At 36.7% G+C, this 17,483-nt stretch overlaps 1 protein-coding gene and 1 pseudogene across 18 annotated transcripts in view; one reads left to right on the plus strand and one right to left on the minus strand.

Annotated features, from left to right (window-relative positions):
• NCOR1 (nuclear receptor corepressor 1) overlaps window positions 1-17,483 on the minus strand; it is a 196,025-nt gene that overhangs the window by 127,515 nt on the left and 51,027 nt on the right. For all 18 annotated transcript variants that reach the window (XM_087825811.1, XM_087825825.1, XM_087825823.1 and 15 more), the window contains exons 4-5: window positions 12,206-12,398; window positions 7,610-7,792 (exon numbers count right to left, since the gene is read on the minus strand). In XM_087825811.1, coding sequence (XP_087681937.1) covers window positions 7,610-7,792; window positions 12,206-12,398 — 376 coding nt within the window. The remainder of the gene's footprint in view (window positions 1-7,609; window positions 7,793-12,205; window positions 12,399-17,483) is intronic.
• Window positions 2,833-6,242, plus strand: LOC148091180 (nucleophosmin-like; annotated as a pseudogene).

Here is a 17,483-nt window from a genome sequence, read left to right on the forward strand (position 1 = left end):
ATCATTCTCCCTGAACTGATCTACAAAGATTCTATGTAATTCCAATGAAAATTCCAGAAAGATGTTTTGGAGAACCAAAGAATGTAATCCTAAAAGTTATATGAGATGGAAGAAAAAATATTTTTTTAAATATATCTTTATTGATTTCAGAGAGAGGGCATGAGAGGGAGATAGAGAGATAGAAACATCAATGATGGAAGAGTCATTGATCGGCTGCCTCCTGCACGCCCCTGACTGGGGATCGAGCCCGCAACTGGAGCATGTGCCCTGACCGGGAATCAAACCCGGATAACCTGGATCCCAGGTCTACGCTCAACCGCTGAGCCAGGCCAGGCAAGAAATTTTAAATTGCTGTAAGAGGCCTGCAGAGGGGGGGTTGTCTTACTGGAAAAAAAAGAAAAAAACATTACTATAAAGCCCTAGTGATTAGGAGATTATTATATTTCTGCACCAATACCACAAAGAGGCAAATAATTAAAAATACAAAGCCCAGAAATCAATCCACATATATGTGCAAACTTGAATTATAATAGAGGTAAAATTGTAGAACAGTTGGTAAAGGATGAATTTTTCAATTAATTATCCATAAAGGAAAAAAAAGAATGTTGACTCCTACTTAGAGGCAGAGACAAAAAATCAATTTCTGGTAAATTAATAATAATGTGAGGGGTGATGTCAGCAGCATGGCAGCATGAGAGGACCCACAGGACTCTTTTAAGTAACAAGTAGGACAGCTATAATTCAACCACAGATTTCCTGTTCAACAAACAAACATGTCTGAAAGTTCCACACACTGACACATCTGAAAGTGGGCATATCCAGGTGAACAGGGAAGACAGGGCAAGGATGCAGATGAAATCCAGCCCTAGCAGTGGCCCAAGAAGATGTGATACCAGTGAAAGGTCAGGGTACGTCCCCCATTAGCAAACCACAGTCAGAGACAGCAATCAATTGGGCCTGGGTGGCTGGCACACACTGAGGCTGAGCTGAGTGTAAGGGGCAGAGAAGTGGTTCATGAGGTGGCAACATTCCACAAACCACCATGACCAAACAAAGAAATCCACACATGCAGGAACCTCCCCATCCTCCTAGGGCCAACTCAGCACTAAAATCCTCACTGGGAAGATTGAGAAAAGGCAGAAAAGAAACGTTCCAGCCTATGTGGTCTGTACTCATTTTGGCTAAACCCACTAGAAAGAACAGAGCCACAGCTGCCCCCCATCACTACAGAGCCTCGTAAAAGCAGCTGGGTCAGTTCAGACAGAGTGGCTCTGCTGGCTCCTCTGACTACAGAAAGACAGCACCAGGAAAATCCCTGAGGCCAGGAGACCCATAAACCATAACTTTCCACCACGGAGGTGCTGTCCCAAGACCAAGGGGAATGAGTACCAGGTCACAAAGGTACTCCTTGGCCAATATGGGGAAAGGGGTGGAGGGGACATCACCTCACAGAGATCATCCCAGTAGCCCCAAAAGTGCAGCTAAGAGAAAATAAAACCTTGTGCTTCAGCACCACCTACTAGAAAACAAAAGAAAGACCTCTATTTATCAACCTACTAAACAGCTAAGAGGCAAATACTTTTTAAAAAATTTTTAAAGAAAGAAAAAGGAAATTTCATTCCCACAAATGGCAGAAAGAGAAATAACCCATCAAGTACAATAAATAACAAGGTAACAAGGGAGTTCAAAAAGAATAAAAAATCTCCAGAAAATAAACTTGAAGACATGGAAGACTATGATTTACATGAAAAGAGAATTCATGATCACAGCTCTGAAAATATTCAATGAGATACAAGAAAACTGAGAAAAATAATTCAATTAGCTCAAAAATAAAATCAACGGCCAAAGGAGTACTTCACCAAAGAGACTGAAACTATAAAAAAATAAAATAAAATTCCGGAGCTAAGGAACTCAATATATGAGGCAAAGAATGAACTAGAAAGACTAGAAAATAGAGGAGACCAGACAGAAGACAAAATTAGTGATACTGAAACTAGAAGTCTAGAAATGACTCAGGTGGAAGAGAGAATAGAGAGTAGAAAGAAAACTGAGAGATCTGCATGAAAACTATCTGACTACATTAGAAAGAGCAACATAAGAATAATGGGTCTACAGGAGGAAAGAGGAAGAAGGGAACGTAGAGCCTATTCAAACAAAAAATAGATGAGAGCTTCCCAAACCTATGGAAAGAACTGGATCTTTGAATCCAAAAGGCTAAAACCTGTTTATCTCAACCCAAAAGGCCTTCTCCAGGACATATTATATTAAAGCTCTCAAAAACCAATGACAAAGAATTCTCAATGCTGCCAGAGAAAAAATGGTAACCTCATCAGATTTATCACAGAAACCCTAAAAGCTGGGAAAGAGTGGAGTCAAATTTTCAAATTATATAGAGAGAGAAATCACCAGCCATGAATAGTATATCTAGCACAGTTAACCTTTAGATATAAAAGAGAAATAAAGGCTCTTCCAAACATACATAAGCTGAAGAAATTTACCACCATAAGACCTGCAATAAAAGATTTTATTGCTGACACAACTGGCTGAAAGGTGTTCTTCTACATGAAACAAAAAGACAAAAGAATACAAAACTGTAAGAAGACTAACAGACAAAGAACAAGGAAATTGCAACTCTTGTTCAGAATACAGCATTAAACACTTAAAACATATCGTAAAGGTCCAAGGAGATAAAAGCATTAAATAAAAACTAAAAAAGACAATAGCTACTGCAATTTGAAACTGAATGCACAGCATAAAAAATAATTTGTGAAAACAAAAGCATAAAAGGGGAGGGGGATTAGGAATATACTTGCACAGGTAAATGAAGATAAGATGCAATCAGAAGAAGAAAAGAGTATTGTAAATAGGAAACGTTTTGCCCCCATAAACTTAATGGTAGTCACAAAACAAAAATCTAGAATTGAGACACATAACAAAAGAGGAAATGGAGAAAAAAAATCAAAGACCACCACCAAACCAGAGTAACAGACTGAAACACAAGGGTAAAGAAACAACGGAGATGCACTGCTACCAGAAAACAAAAGATAAAACGGCCAAAGGAAATCCTCATACATCAATAATCACAATAAATATAAAAGGACTGAATTCATCAATTAAAATACACTGAGTATGATGATGGGTAAAAAAACAAAACCTAACAGCGCTGGCTGTTAACAGACTATTAGGCCCCGCACCAAAGGGTCTCAGGTTCAATTCCCAGTCAAGGAAGAGCACGTACCTGGTTTGCAGGTTCGATCCCCTACCCTGGTCTGGGTGCATGTGGGAGGCAACCAATCTGTCTCTCTCACTTCAATCTCTTTCTCTCCCCCGCCCCCCACCTGTCCCCTGACCTCCCTCCCTCTCTTCCAATATCTCTAACAATCAATGGAAAAAAATATCCTCAGGTGAGGATTAACAAAAACCAAAACAGAGGAAAACAAAACAAAACCACCTAACTATATCAGGAGACACACCTCGGTTGCAAAGACAAACATAGAATTCAAAGTGAAAGGGTGAAAAATTATTCTCCAAGCAAATGGCATCCAGAGAAGAGTGGGTATAGCCAGACTTATATCAGACAAATATTGATTTCAAAATAAAAACAGGTAACAAGAGACAAAGATGGACATTTTATAATGATAAAGCAGACAATACATCAAAAACATATAAAACTTATAAACATATATGCACCCATTCTGGGAGCAATACAATATATAAAGCAACTACTAACACAACTAAAGAAAGAAACTGACAGACAATTATAGCAGAGGCTCTAAACACCCCACTGACAGCAACAGAAGGGTCATCCAAGCAGAATATCAATATGGAAATATCTGCCTTAAATCAGACATTAGACCAAACATAATCGACATTTATAGAGCTTTTCATCCCAGAACACCAGAATACACGCTGTTCTCTAGGGCACATGGAACATTCTCAAGAATAGAGCGTATATCGGGGCATGAAGTGAGCTTCACCAAATTTAAGAATACTGAAATTATATCAAGCATATTCTCTGATCACAACGCTTGAAAACTGGAAACCAACAGCAAAAAGGAAGCTGGAAAAACCATAAATATGTAGAGATTAAACAACACGTTACCAAACAATGACTTGGTCAAAGAAGAAATAAGAGAAAAGATCAAAGTAGAGATACATAGAAACATTCCATCCCCAGTCAGGGTTCTGATGGGAAGCAACTGGTTGATGTTTCTCTCTCTCCACCTTCCTTTCTCTCAAAATCAATAAAAAAACATATCCTTGGGTGAAGATTAAAAAAATAACAACAAAGATACATAGAAATAAATGAGAATCACAATAGACATTAAAATTTGGGAAGTTTATAGCATTACAAGCCTACCTCAAGATACAAAAATCACGCCCAGCTAGTGTGGCTCAGTGGTTGAGCATCTACCCATGAACCAGGAGATCACAGTTCAATTCTAGTCAGGGCACATGCTCAGTTTCAGGCTCGATTCCCAGTAGGGGGCACGCAGGAGGCAGCCGATCAATGACTGGTACAATATTCACAAATCAAAAAACGTGATACATCACATAAACAAAATGAAAGACAAAAATCACATGATCATATCAATAGATGCAGAAAAAGCATTCCCTTCCTCTTTCTGAAATCAATAAAAACATTTTGGGGGGAAAATTGCAACTAAACAATCTAATATTTCACCTTTAAGAACTAGAAAAAGAAGAACAAATGAAGCTAAAAGTCAGTAGAGGAAAGAAAATAATTAAATTTAGAGCAGGATTAAATGAAATAAAGAATAAAAGACAATAAAAACTTAATCCAACAAACAGCTAGTTCTTTGAAAAAATTAATAAAACTAACTCCTGGCTAGACTCACTAAAGAAAAAAGAGAAAACTCACATAAACAAAATCAGAAATGAAAGAGAAGTTACAATGAACAGCAGAGATAAACAAAGGACGATACACCATCAAATTGATAACTCAGAAGAAATGAACAAGTTCTTAAAAATATATAAGCTTCCTAAAACTGAATCATGAAGAACTGGAAAAATCTAAATAGACCAATCAACAGTAAGGAAATTGAAACAGTCATCAAAAACCTCCCAAAACATAGCCCTGGGGCCAGGTGGCTCAGTTGGAGAATCGTCCCATTCCCCAAAAGGCTGCAGATTTGATTTCCGGTCAGGACCCATGCCTAGGTTGCAGGTTCGATATCAAGTCAGGGTGTGTATGGGCGGTAACAGATTAATGTTTCTCTCTCACATCAATGTTTCTTTCTTTCTCTCCCTCTCTCTCCCTTCCTTACTCTCTCTAAAAATCAATAAACATGTCCTCAGGTGAGGATTCGGGAAAAAAATGTGGAGAGCCATTTACATATGGACGATTCAACAGACATGAACATGAGCCTACTAAGGTCCCAGAACTATCTTTTCATTTGAGAACTAAAGGCTAACCAAGATTATCACTTTAAAGTGGATAATGAGCCCTATCTGGCTGAGTGGTTAGGGCATCAGCCCACAGATTGAAGGGTCCACGGTTTGATTCCAGCCAAGGGCACGTACCCTGGTTGCAGGCTTGATTCCCGGCCCTGGTCGGGGCTTATGCCGAAGGCAACCAATTGATGTGTCTCTCTCACATCAATGTCTTTCTCTCTTTCTCTCTCTTCCTCTTCCTTCCACTCTCTCTGAAAAGGCAATGGAAAAAATATACTCAGGTGAGGATTAAAAAAAAAAAAAAGAGTGCTCATTTTAGGGCTGGTGCAAAGGATGAATTGAACATTGTTGAAAAAAAGGCAATGAATTATGAATACAGTCCAATTTAAGTAACACTGGCAACCAAAACTATCTATATAGCCAATGTTTCCCTTAGGGGCTTTGAAATAACACCGCTTGTGGTCTACACTTGGTTCAGAGCCTGTACACAGTGGACAGCACTCAGTAGCTGTGGAGGGAGACGCAGAATCAGAACACGCAGAGGAAGAGGGTGTCAAACCCCCACGTACATCTGGAAGGGGATCTGCCCCTAGAAATGGTAGCAAGGTTCCACAGATAAAAGTGAAACTTAATGATGAAGATAATGAGTATAATGAGGAGGGAGCTGAAGAAAAAGCTCCAATAAAGAAATCTATACATATCAAACTAGAATGAAAAAGACTTTAAAAAAAAAAAAGGCAGGAAAAACTTCTGAAACATCAAAAGGACCTAGCTCTGTAAATAACATTAAATAAAAAATTCAGGAAAATCAAGAAAAACAACAATGAACAGTCCTCATATATTGAGCCCAAAAATAAAGAGAGAGGAAAGGAGACAAATAAAGCTCACACTGAGTATCATCAACAACCCATATTGAAATCTTCTATTTAAGTATCAATCCCCTTTCTGGATGGAAGCAATCTCACTCTTAACACTAAACACACACACGCACACATGCACACATGCACACACACACAGACACAAACTTGTACATGAGTGTTATAGTAGCATTATTCGTAACAGCCAAAAAGTGAACACAATCCAAATGTCCATCAACTAATGAACAAAACAGTACATCCAAGCTGATAAAGAGAAATTTTATCCCTGCTGATACAAGATACAGCATGGATGAATACTGAAAACATGCTAAATGAAAGAAACCAGACATAAAATGTCACATATTGTATGATTCTATTTATCTGAAATGTTCAGAACACATAAATCCATATACACTGAAAGAGATTAGTGGTTGCCAGAGGCAGGGGAAGGGGGGACATAGAGATTAATTGCTAATAGGTATCTGGTTATTTTTCAAAGTGATAAAAATGTTCTGGAATTATATAGTGATGATAATTGCACAACTTTATGACTGCTTTAAAAGACACTGAGAATTGTATGCTTTAAAAGGGTCACTATTATGGTATGTGAATTTTTTATCTCAACACAAAAAATCCCTACTCCACCCCCCAAAATAAAGCAAAAGGACAAGCCACAAAATAGAAGTTATCTGCTATACATATAAATGACAAGAGACTTTAGGAAATACTAGAAATAAGAAAATGACCCCCAAAAAATCCCCATAAGGAACACAAATTACCATAAACAATTGAAAATAAGCTCTAGCTCATTCCTGATGAGGGAAATGCAAATGAAAACCACAGTGAAAACTATTTCATATCCAACTGAAAAAAATTACCAAATGAAGGCAAGGCCATACACAAAAACAAAACTTGGACATGCTGCCAGTGAGAATGTAAAATGGTACTGCCATTTTAGCAAATCTGGTATCATTTAGTATACTCAAAGATATGCATACTCTGGCCAAGCAATGCCATTCCTAGGCACATGGCATGTCCTAGAAAATCTGTTTACATGTGAACCAAAAATACAGCACCTGTTTATGAAAAGCAACAAATTAGAAACAGCCCACCCAATAAGATAAAAATAGAATGAACAAATAAGGTTGCTATCTGTTAGCATACAATCAAACAATACAACTGAAGAAAGTAAGGAATGAAAATAAGAAAACTTCTAGAAAAAAAAAAAAAAGGCAGTCAGAATAAAGTTGAAATGTATGGAAAAATCAACATTATCTTCTATAAGAAGACAAATAATCATTCTTAGAATATATTAAGCAGTAAAATCAAACACTTACTTGCTTCTTTTTCAGTTTAAGGATCTGCTGCTCTACTTTCGCAATTTCTCGATCTACACGATCCATGCTCTGTATTAACTCTTCCTTTGAAAGTTTTGAAGGTGAAGCATTTTGATCATCTCCACATGGTTGCCCAGAGATTGGAGAGGATGGAGCTTCATGTTTGCCTCCAAATGCTGGATCCTTTAGGGAAGAAAACCGAGAACAATTTATTCCTCCCTAAAAGCCAATGTTAGTGTCAAGATTCTATTAACTGAAAAAGTCAATTTTAAAATGCAAGTGATGGTCATTGGCACCAATTCAACACCAACAGGAATCCCCAATTTTGGATGCTGTTAAGAAGGAAACTTTATTCAGTGCAAACAGCTCAATAGTGCTACAGCGTGACTTTTAAAACAGCAAGGCTGAGGCTGCCTTCGGACCAGGTCGCTCTTCACGTAGGCAGCGCCGCTCTGCTTCACTCTGTTCTGCCCCATGATGGTTCAGTGTCTCAGCTATAACAGCGGAAACACAGTCTTCAGTGGAAAGTGCACTCTCCAAGCCGGAAAGGTGCTGGCTTATACAGAAAGAAGTTCCTCGCCCTGGTCCCTGATTGGTCCACCCTAATGGAAATGAGGACACAGTTTGATTGGCCCAAAGGCACTGTCCTGATTGGTCAGAAGAGCTGCTCTGGTTGGTTGGAGCTGCATAGCTCTGATTGAATGGGGAAAAACCTCAATCCTATTGGTTGAAATAATAGAAACTCCTTCAGAAACGCTGTCTCAGATGGCAGAAACAGTGCAAGCAGGCAGTTCAATGTGGATACAGGCACCTCAGTGAAGTGCAGGTTATGTGAGAGGCTCCCATATGGGAACTGCTGCTAGGCTCTATTTTTTTTTTTTGAGCCCCGTTAGCCACCAGGAGCCCTTCTTAGCAGGTGTCTTTTTTTCCCTTCAGGGTTCACAAAAACACAGCAGAGCCATGTGCACTATTTCTCTATATGGAGTCCTATAGTAATTTTTGTACACACACAACCTCCAGTGATGTTTATACCACTTTTATCATTTAGATATATCAGTCACTATTTTGAAGATCCTAAAAGCTATACAGAATTAGGTGACAGGTTGGATGACCAACCTTCAGTATAACAATACTGAGACTACAGAGAATTTCTGGGGGGGAAATAATGGAATCATGACAAAGGAAGATACCAATTTCTCAGCCATTTTTTTGCAATGGTTCTTCAAAAAATCTGAATATGTAGGCTGGAAAATAGTATAAACTACAGGTAAAAATCTGTGTGTCTACATAACTTAACTATGATATGGTTAAGAGTTCCTATCAAAAAGTTTTCAGGCTTTGCAAGGGCCAGTTCTGAGACACAGAAGTTAGGAAAATGACCTAGAAACTTTTGTTGCTACTATCACCTAGGCCTATCCTTATAAAGGGCAACTAAATGCAGTGCATATAACATCTCTTTAGCCAAATATATTATACCATTCCACCTCAAAATCAGCAGGGAACTGCAGCAGAATAAAAGCCCCTCTACCCAAAATCTACCATCTGGTATATACATACATACACATCCCCTATTAATTTCCAGTCTAAGGTAAAGATATAAGCAATACTGTAAAGCACATGAATTTCAGATTAAGAAACAGTTTTCTTCAGGCTATAAGAGGTCTAGAACAAGCATAGTTCATGGGACTATAGTTGTTCTAATTCTGTGAAGAATGCCATTGGTATTTTCATGGGAATTGTATTGAATCTGTATATTGCTTTAGGTAATAAGGACATTTTAACAATAGTAATTCTTCCAATCCATGAGGAAGGTACATATACCCTTCCATTTATTTGTTTATTCTTCAACTTCTTCAATATCTTAATAGTTTTCAGAGTACAGGTATATCACCTCTTTGGATAAATTTATTCCTAGATATTTTATGGTTTTTGATACAATTATAAATGGGATTATTTTAATTTCACATTGAAACATAACAAAACATAACAGATTTCTGTACATTGATTCTGTACCCTGCAACTTTAATGAAGTCATTTATTAGTTCTAAGAGGTTTTTGGTGGAGTCTCTAGGGTTTTCTATATATAGTATCATGTTATCTGCAAATAATGACAATTCTATTTCTTCCTTTTGGATTTGGATGCCTTTTATTTCTTTTTCTTGTCTGACTGTTGTGGCTAGGGCTTTCAATACTATGCTGAACAGAAGCGGTGATAATATCCTTGTCTTGTTCCTGATCTTAGAGGTAAAGCTTTCAACTTTATACTACTCAGCATACTAGCTGTAGATCTGTTATACATAGCACTTACTACGTTGAGTAATGTTCCTTCTACACCCACTTTGTTTAAAGTTTTTACCAGGAAAGGATATTGAATTTTGTCAAATGTTTTTTCTGCATCTATTGAGATAATTATACAGTTTTTATCCTTTATTTTGTTAATGTGATGTATCATGATGATTGACTTACAAATGTTGAACTATCCTTACATCCCTATGATTAAGCTCTTAAGATCTCTTTCTGCTAAAAAATCCGTAACTAGGTATTACATTTGCGGTAATTATTCAGTAATGGAATAAGACCTTTATTCAATTTTTTCTTTTCTTTTTTCAAAATGCTGCAAAATAGCCCAGCTGGTGTGGCTAGTGATTGAGCATTGAACTATGAACCAGGAGGTCATGGTTCAAATTCCTGGTCAGGGCAAATGCCTGGGTTGTGGGCTAGATCCCCAGTAGGGGGCATGCAGGAAGCAGCCAATCAATGACTCACTCTCATCATTGATGTTTCTATCTCTCTCTCCCTCTCCCTTCCTCTCTCTGAAAAAAATTAAAAATAAAAATAAAAAAATGCTGCAAAATACTTCTTTTGTACCCATAAACTATAATAGATATTTCATATGATGATGAACAGGGTATCAAAACTCCCTGAAGTTTAGTTCATTTCTAGCTTATGACAAAGAGCTTATTCCCATCCAATTTATTTTGTAAATTTTCAAATTTACATTAACAGTGGAAAGTTGAATATAATAGATATTTATCCTTCATCTAGATTCACTAGTTAATATTTTACTTTGTTTTCTCTCTACACATATATATACACCTAGCTTACTGTCCTTGGTTCAACTATGTGAAAATAAATTGCAGACACCCACTATCTCTTAAATCACTTTTCACTGCATAAAAACTCAAAGAAAATACGTGGGTATTTATTTACCTAATTTCAGGGTGGGAAGGGCCATTATTCATAAAAGTAAACTATATGAAAAAAATTTGCTAATAAAAAGAGGGAGAGAATAAGAGATATTAAAGTATGATAGTAGAGGGGTTAACATTTTATTGTTAGGAGTTTTAAAGAATTAGTTTATTCTCTCTAAATAAATATTTATTCAGTTTCTAATAAGTGCCAGGTTTAAAGATAAGCAAAATGAACACTTTAGAAAGATAAACTCTGCTTAATCCCTTCACCTTTTCACCTGGCCCCGAAACCCCCTCCCCTCTGACAGCTGTCACTCTGTTCTCCATCTATGAGTCTGTTTCTATTTTGTTTGTTAGTTTATTTTGTTCATTAGATTTTAACATATGAGTGAAATCATATGGTACTTGTATTTCTCTGACTGGCTTATTTCATTTCTTAGCATAATACCCTCTAGATCCATCCAAGCTGTCCCAAATGGTAAAAACAAAAACACAAAAAACCTCACAGACACAGACAACAGAATGGTGATTACCAAAAGAAAAGGAATTGCGGTAAGGTAGTAGAGGGTATAGGGGAGAAAAATGGTGATGGAAGAAGACTTGATTTGGGGTGGTGAATATACACAATACAATAGAGAGTTGATGTATTATAGAATTGTATACCCGAAACCTATAATTTTATTAACCAATGTCACCTTAATATATTCAATTAAAAAAAAACAAAAACACAGCAACAAAATAAGGGAATACACAAACACTTTTCTTTAAAGAAAGGCAAATAATAATAAACAGAGAGAAAAAGAGGTTTGATCTTAGTTGAACCTTCACATAAATACACATTGCTTGAAATGCCACAAAATATAGCTGCATATTAAAAGTAATTATCTCCAAGATACAGAAATACAGGTAACTTTTTACCTTTGTATTTATGTTTCCTAAAGAACATATTTTCTACATAAATTAGAAAAATAATGTTTTTTCTTTAAAAATCATAAGCATTCTTAAACCTTACCTAAAATGTGTTTTCTCCATGTAACAAGTTAATAAACTGCAACTGAATTTCAGATTATTTAAATTTAACAAAATTATGGTGGTCCTGAGTACCTCTAACTGCATTTTACAGCCCAGCAAGCCAGTACAAAATCTTGAGAGTTATTCGATAGCAATTTTTCTTTGTAACAGTCCTTAGATTGTTTTCATTTACTAAAAAGTCAAAAGTACTGACTTCAAAAGTCTGGAACAGTAAGTCTGTGGTTTTTAGTTTTGTTTAACAAAATTCTTACTTTCCCATAGCACTAACCTTTAGAGACTGGCGTAACTGGACTCTCCTTTAGGCATGATGCCTGAATACGGCTAAATAAACATTAGAGACCGACTTCCACAGGGTAAGGGAACAAATATTTACCTTCTTTGCATCTGCAGAAGACCTCAACCCTTCTGGCAGCATGTGCACTAAAGGTAAGACCGCAGCACTGACACGCTGGAAATGGGAATCAGAAACCTGCTCCAAACGTGGTCGCTTGGATTCCAGTGAATCATGATCCACTGGGGACGGGCCTGGGTGAAACTGTTCATATCCAGGTCTCCTTTCTTGAGGCCTAATACATACAAAGAAAATAAACACTTAAAAATTTTTAAATGATGAACCACTTCCTGCTAGTATCTCTGGTTGGACTTTTAAATAAATGAAAAAATTAGCTTTTAAAGTGAATCTCTGGCCCCTCCTCCCTCACCCCAGAAGAATATACACCTCACTATAAAGTACTATTAAAATTTGAATTCTAATAGAAAAATTTTCTGCAGCAGAGGCTAGTGGTAAAGAAGTGAAAGACATAATAAAAGATTTCAATTTGCAAAAAACTTAAAGTTGCTAAAGAATATCTATAAAATAGTATTTTTAAACCTATAATATAATTATTGAATTCAGTATAATCTAGACTAGAATAACGTCATTCTTAACCAATTAAAAAAAAAAAAGCTAGCCTGGCCAGTGATGCTCAGTGGTTAAGCATCAACTCATGCACCAAGAGGTTGCCAATTTGATTCCTGCTCAGGACACATGCCCGGGTTGCAGGCGGCATGCAGGAGGCAGCCAACTGATGTTGATGCATCAATGTTTCTATCTCTCCCTCTCCCTTCTTCTCTTTCTAAAACCAATAAAAACATATATTTTTTTAAAATACACTTGGGTGAGGATAAAAAAAAACTAGTTCAGTTGGTTGGAGCGTTGTCCTGTAAACCAATGGGCTGTGGGTCCATTCCCAGTCAGGGCACATAACTAAGTTGCAGGTTCAATTCTCAGTCGGGGTGTGTTCAGGAGGTAACGATGCGTCTCTCTCCCTCTCTCTCTCTCTCTCTTCCCTTCTTTCTCCCTCCTTCTCCCTCTCTAAAATCAACAAACATATCCTCCAGAGAGGATTAAAAAAAAATCTAGCAATTGCTACATGGACAGACAAATGACTTGAGTTGTGAGCTATTATGAAGGCTTGAAGAGTCTCTTGAATGGAAATGCAACACTGTTTTAAAGATATAATTCTGACCCCCTAAATATGTATTCTGTCTAGTTTCCCCAGGTATTAAGTGTCTTGAAGGTCAAGAATCTGTCTTTGATTTCTTTAAATGATATACTGTACAGAGTACTACATATGGGTATTTGATCATTTGACTTTTCATTTTCTACCAAGGTATTTACAGAAGTGATATTTTGTTTTAAACACAAATGTATCAAAAATAATATTTTTAGGAGTATCATAAATGTTTACTTTTTATACTCGTAAGAGAGAAAATACCACAGCAATTATGTCTTCCTTTAATGTCCCCCTAACATTTAGTCTGATCTCTCAGAATAAGGAAGGTGTAAGAACAATGAGAATGTAAAGCTCTGTCTTATTTCAATTATCCTGGTGACACATATTTAGTTAAAGATTACATTTTACAAATGTTTTTATCTTTTTGGCATTATATCATCTTTCCATAGGCTCAAAGAAAAAACACAACACAACATTTCATTGACATGATAATCATTGGGTTTCATTTTTTAGGATCAATGATGAAACAAACCCTGAAATCTATAAAATTATTATACTTCAAAATTGTGAAATCTCATTTAAGACATAAAATCCATTATCTTCTTAAAATTCACAATGGTGTCACGAAAAGTAATGGAGTAGGAAGCTTCAGAAACAATACAAAGATGCCTGCTTTTGCTACTTATATTCAATGTAGTATTGGGGGTTGTCAGAGCACTAGATAAGAAAAAAAATAAAAGGCACCCAAATTGGAAAGAAAGAAGTATTTCTATTTGCAGATGACATGATCCCATATCTAGAAAACTCCAAAGAATCCATACAAAAAAGTTAGAGCTAATTATGAATAGAGCAAAATTACAGGATATAAAAATCAACATGCAAAAATCAGTTTTATTTCTATACATTAGCAATGAATAATCTGAAAGTGATATTAAGAAAACAATTCCATTTATAATAACATCCAAAAAAACAGAATAGGAATAAATTTGACCAAAGAGGCTCAAAACATGCACCTTGAAAAACATGAAACTGCTGGAAAAAATTACGGAAAACTTAAATACTAAGGCATCCCATATTACGTATTAAAGAGTTAAGATTGTTAAGATGACAATACTACACAAAGCTATCTACAGATTACATTGAATCTATAATAAAACCCCAATGGCGTTTTTTTTGGAGAAAGAAAAATCCATCATAAAATTCACAAAGAATGACAAAGGGCCCCAAATAGCCAAAACAATTTTGGAGAGGAAATGCAAAATTGGAGAACTTGCTACAAAGCTACAGTAATCAAGAGTGTGGTACTGCCATAAGGATAGATATACAAACCAATACTTTTGAGAGCCCAGAAATAAACTCTCACATCTGTAGTGAGCTGAATTTAAACAAGGGTGCCAAGACCATTCAGTGGGGGAACAATAATTTCTTCAATAAATCATACCGGGGAAACTGGATATCCACATGCAAAAGAATGAAACTTATCTTACACTATATGCAAAAATAACTCAGAATATGGACTTAAAACAGTAAGATCCAAATCTGTAAAACGCCTAAGGGGGGGGAAAAAACCATAGGGAAAATCTTCCTAACCTTGGATTTGGCAATGAATTCCTGGATATCATGCTAAAAGCCTTGGCAACAAATAAAAAACAGACAAATTGGACTTCAACAAAATTAAAACTTTTGTACTTCAAAGAAAACCATCAAGAGTGTGAAAAGAAATCCACAGAATAGGAGAAAATATTTGCAAATCATGTATTTGATAAGGTTTTAATATCTAGAATATATAAGAAACTCCTACAATCTACCAATAAAAAGATAACCAACCCTCACCCAAAAAAGACACATTTCTCCAAAGATGATATACAAGTGGCCAAGTACATGAAAAAACGCTCAACATCATTCATCATTACAAAAATGCAAATCAAAACCACAATGAGATGCCCTGGCCGATGTGGATCAGTGGTTGGAGTGTCAGCCCACAAACCAAAGTTCAATTCCTGGTCAAGGGCACAACTCACATGGGCTGCAGGTTCAGTCCCAAAACACAGCAGGGGCACCTGCAGGAGGCAACAAATTGATGTCTCTCTCACATCAATGTTTCTCTCTCCCTCTCCCTCTCCCTCTCCCTCTCTCTCTCTCTCTCTCTCTAGAAAATCAATGGAAAAAATATCCTCGAGTGAGGATTAACAAACAAACAAACAAACAAATGAGATATCATTTCATACCCAGTAGGGTAGCTTAATTTTTAAAAAAAAATAATAACAAGTCCACAAAGATATGGAAAAATTGGGACCACATGCACTATTTGTGATATTGTAAAACTGTGCAGCTGCTTTGGCAAAGAGTGTGGCGGTTCCTCAAAAAGCTAAACATAGCACTGGCTGGTGCAGCTCAGTGGTTAGAGCATCAGCACACACACCAAAGAGTCTCAGGTTCAATTTCCAGGCAAGGGCATGTACCTGAGCTGCAGGTTCCTTCCTGGACCCCAGTTGGGAATGTACAGGAGGCAACCAATTAATGTGTCTCTCTGACATCCATAATTCTCTCTCTCTCTCCCCCACCCCCACCTCTTGACCCTTCTACTCTCTTAAAACTCAATGGAAAAAATATCCTCTGGTAAGGATTAACAACAAAAAAAGTTAAACACAGAATTATCATATGACCTAGCAATTTCACCTAGGTATATGACCAAAAGTATTGAAAACAGGAACTCTAAACAGATATTTATACAACCATGTTCATAGCAGCAATATTTAAAAAATCCAAACATGACAACAACCCAAAATCAATAAGACACAACAGAAGTCCTAAGAGGGAAGTTCATAGCACTACAGGCCTACCTCAAAAAGCAAGAAAAACTTTTAGTAAACTATCTAACCCTGCAAATTAAAGAATTAGAAAGCTCCCCTGTGAAGCAGTCCAAACCAGGGCTTTTGTTTGCCGGGAGTTTTTTTTACTACTGCTTCAAGTTCATCAGTTGTTAGCCAATGCAGGTTTTCTGATCCTTCCTGATCCAGTTTTACATGATCTCACTCATATGTGGAATCTATAGACAAAACAGGCTGAGGGACAAAATAGATCCAGAGACACAGAAGCATGGAATAGACTGATGAATCTCAGTGGGAGGGCGGGGATGGGGGAGTGGGTAGGGAGAGATTAATCAAAGAACTTATATGCATATATGCATAACTCATGGACACAGACAATAGTGTGGTGAAGGCCTGGGGGGGTGGATGTGGAGTGGAGGGGATCAATGGGGGGAAAAGTGGGGGATATCTGTAATACTTTCAACAATAAAGATAAATTTTTTTAAAAATCCAAAACGTGGAAACAACCTATGTCCATTAACAGATGAATGGATAAACAAAATTGATATACATTCCGTGGACTATTATCCAGCCACAGAAAGGAATAAAGTTCTGACACTTGCTATAATATAGATGTATTTTAAAAACATGCTAGGTAAAATAAGCCAGACACAAAAGGAAAACTATTATATGGTTTCATTTACATAAAATATCTATAATAGGCAAATTCATAGAGACAGAAAGTAGATTAGAGGTTACCAGGGACTGGAAGGAGAGGAGAATTACTGCTTAATAGGTACAGATTTTCTTTGGGATGAGAAAATTATAGAAATAGTGATGATGGCTGCACCACATTGTGAGTGTACTTAATGCCAACAAATCAGAACACTTAAAAACAGTTAAAGTGGTAAATTTTGTTATGTATATTTTACTACAATAAAAAAATTCACAGGAACTTAATTCTCAGAACCAATACTATTAAAGACTAGCCTAGGAAATAGAGATCTCAAATTCCAGCATAAAATTTTACATTAGACGATTACTACTGCTTTAAAGAATGATTCAGGCTCTTTTTCACCAGTTACTCTTTTCCAATTCACTAAACTCACTGGACTCTGACTTTATTTCCCATCATTTTATTTTATTCCAATAGTTCACCACTCACTACAGTCAGCAATGACCTCCAAACACTGAAAAAAAAAATAGTATTTTTAGACAGATGCTAACTTATCTGCTATACTTTGTTCTTCTCTTACCCCTTCCTTCCTGAAACTTCCATCTGTTGGTTTCCAGGACACTATCTTCCCTGGCTGTCATATTCTCACAGTCTTCTGTGGGCACATAC

This window comes from Miniopterus natalensis, chromosome 17, assembly GCF_054644295.1.
Source record: "Miniopterus natalensis isolate mMinNat1 chromosome 17, mMinNat1.hap1, whole genome shotgun sequence".
Lineage (NCBI taxonomy): Eukaryota > Metazoa > Chordata > Mammalia > Chiroptera > Miniopteridae > Miniopterus > Miniopterus natalensis.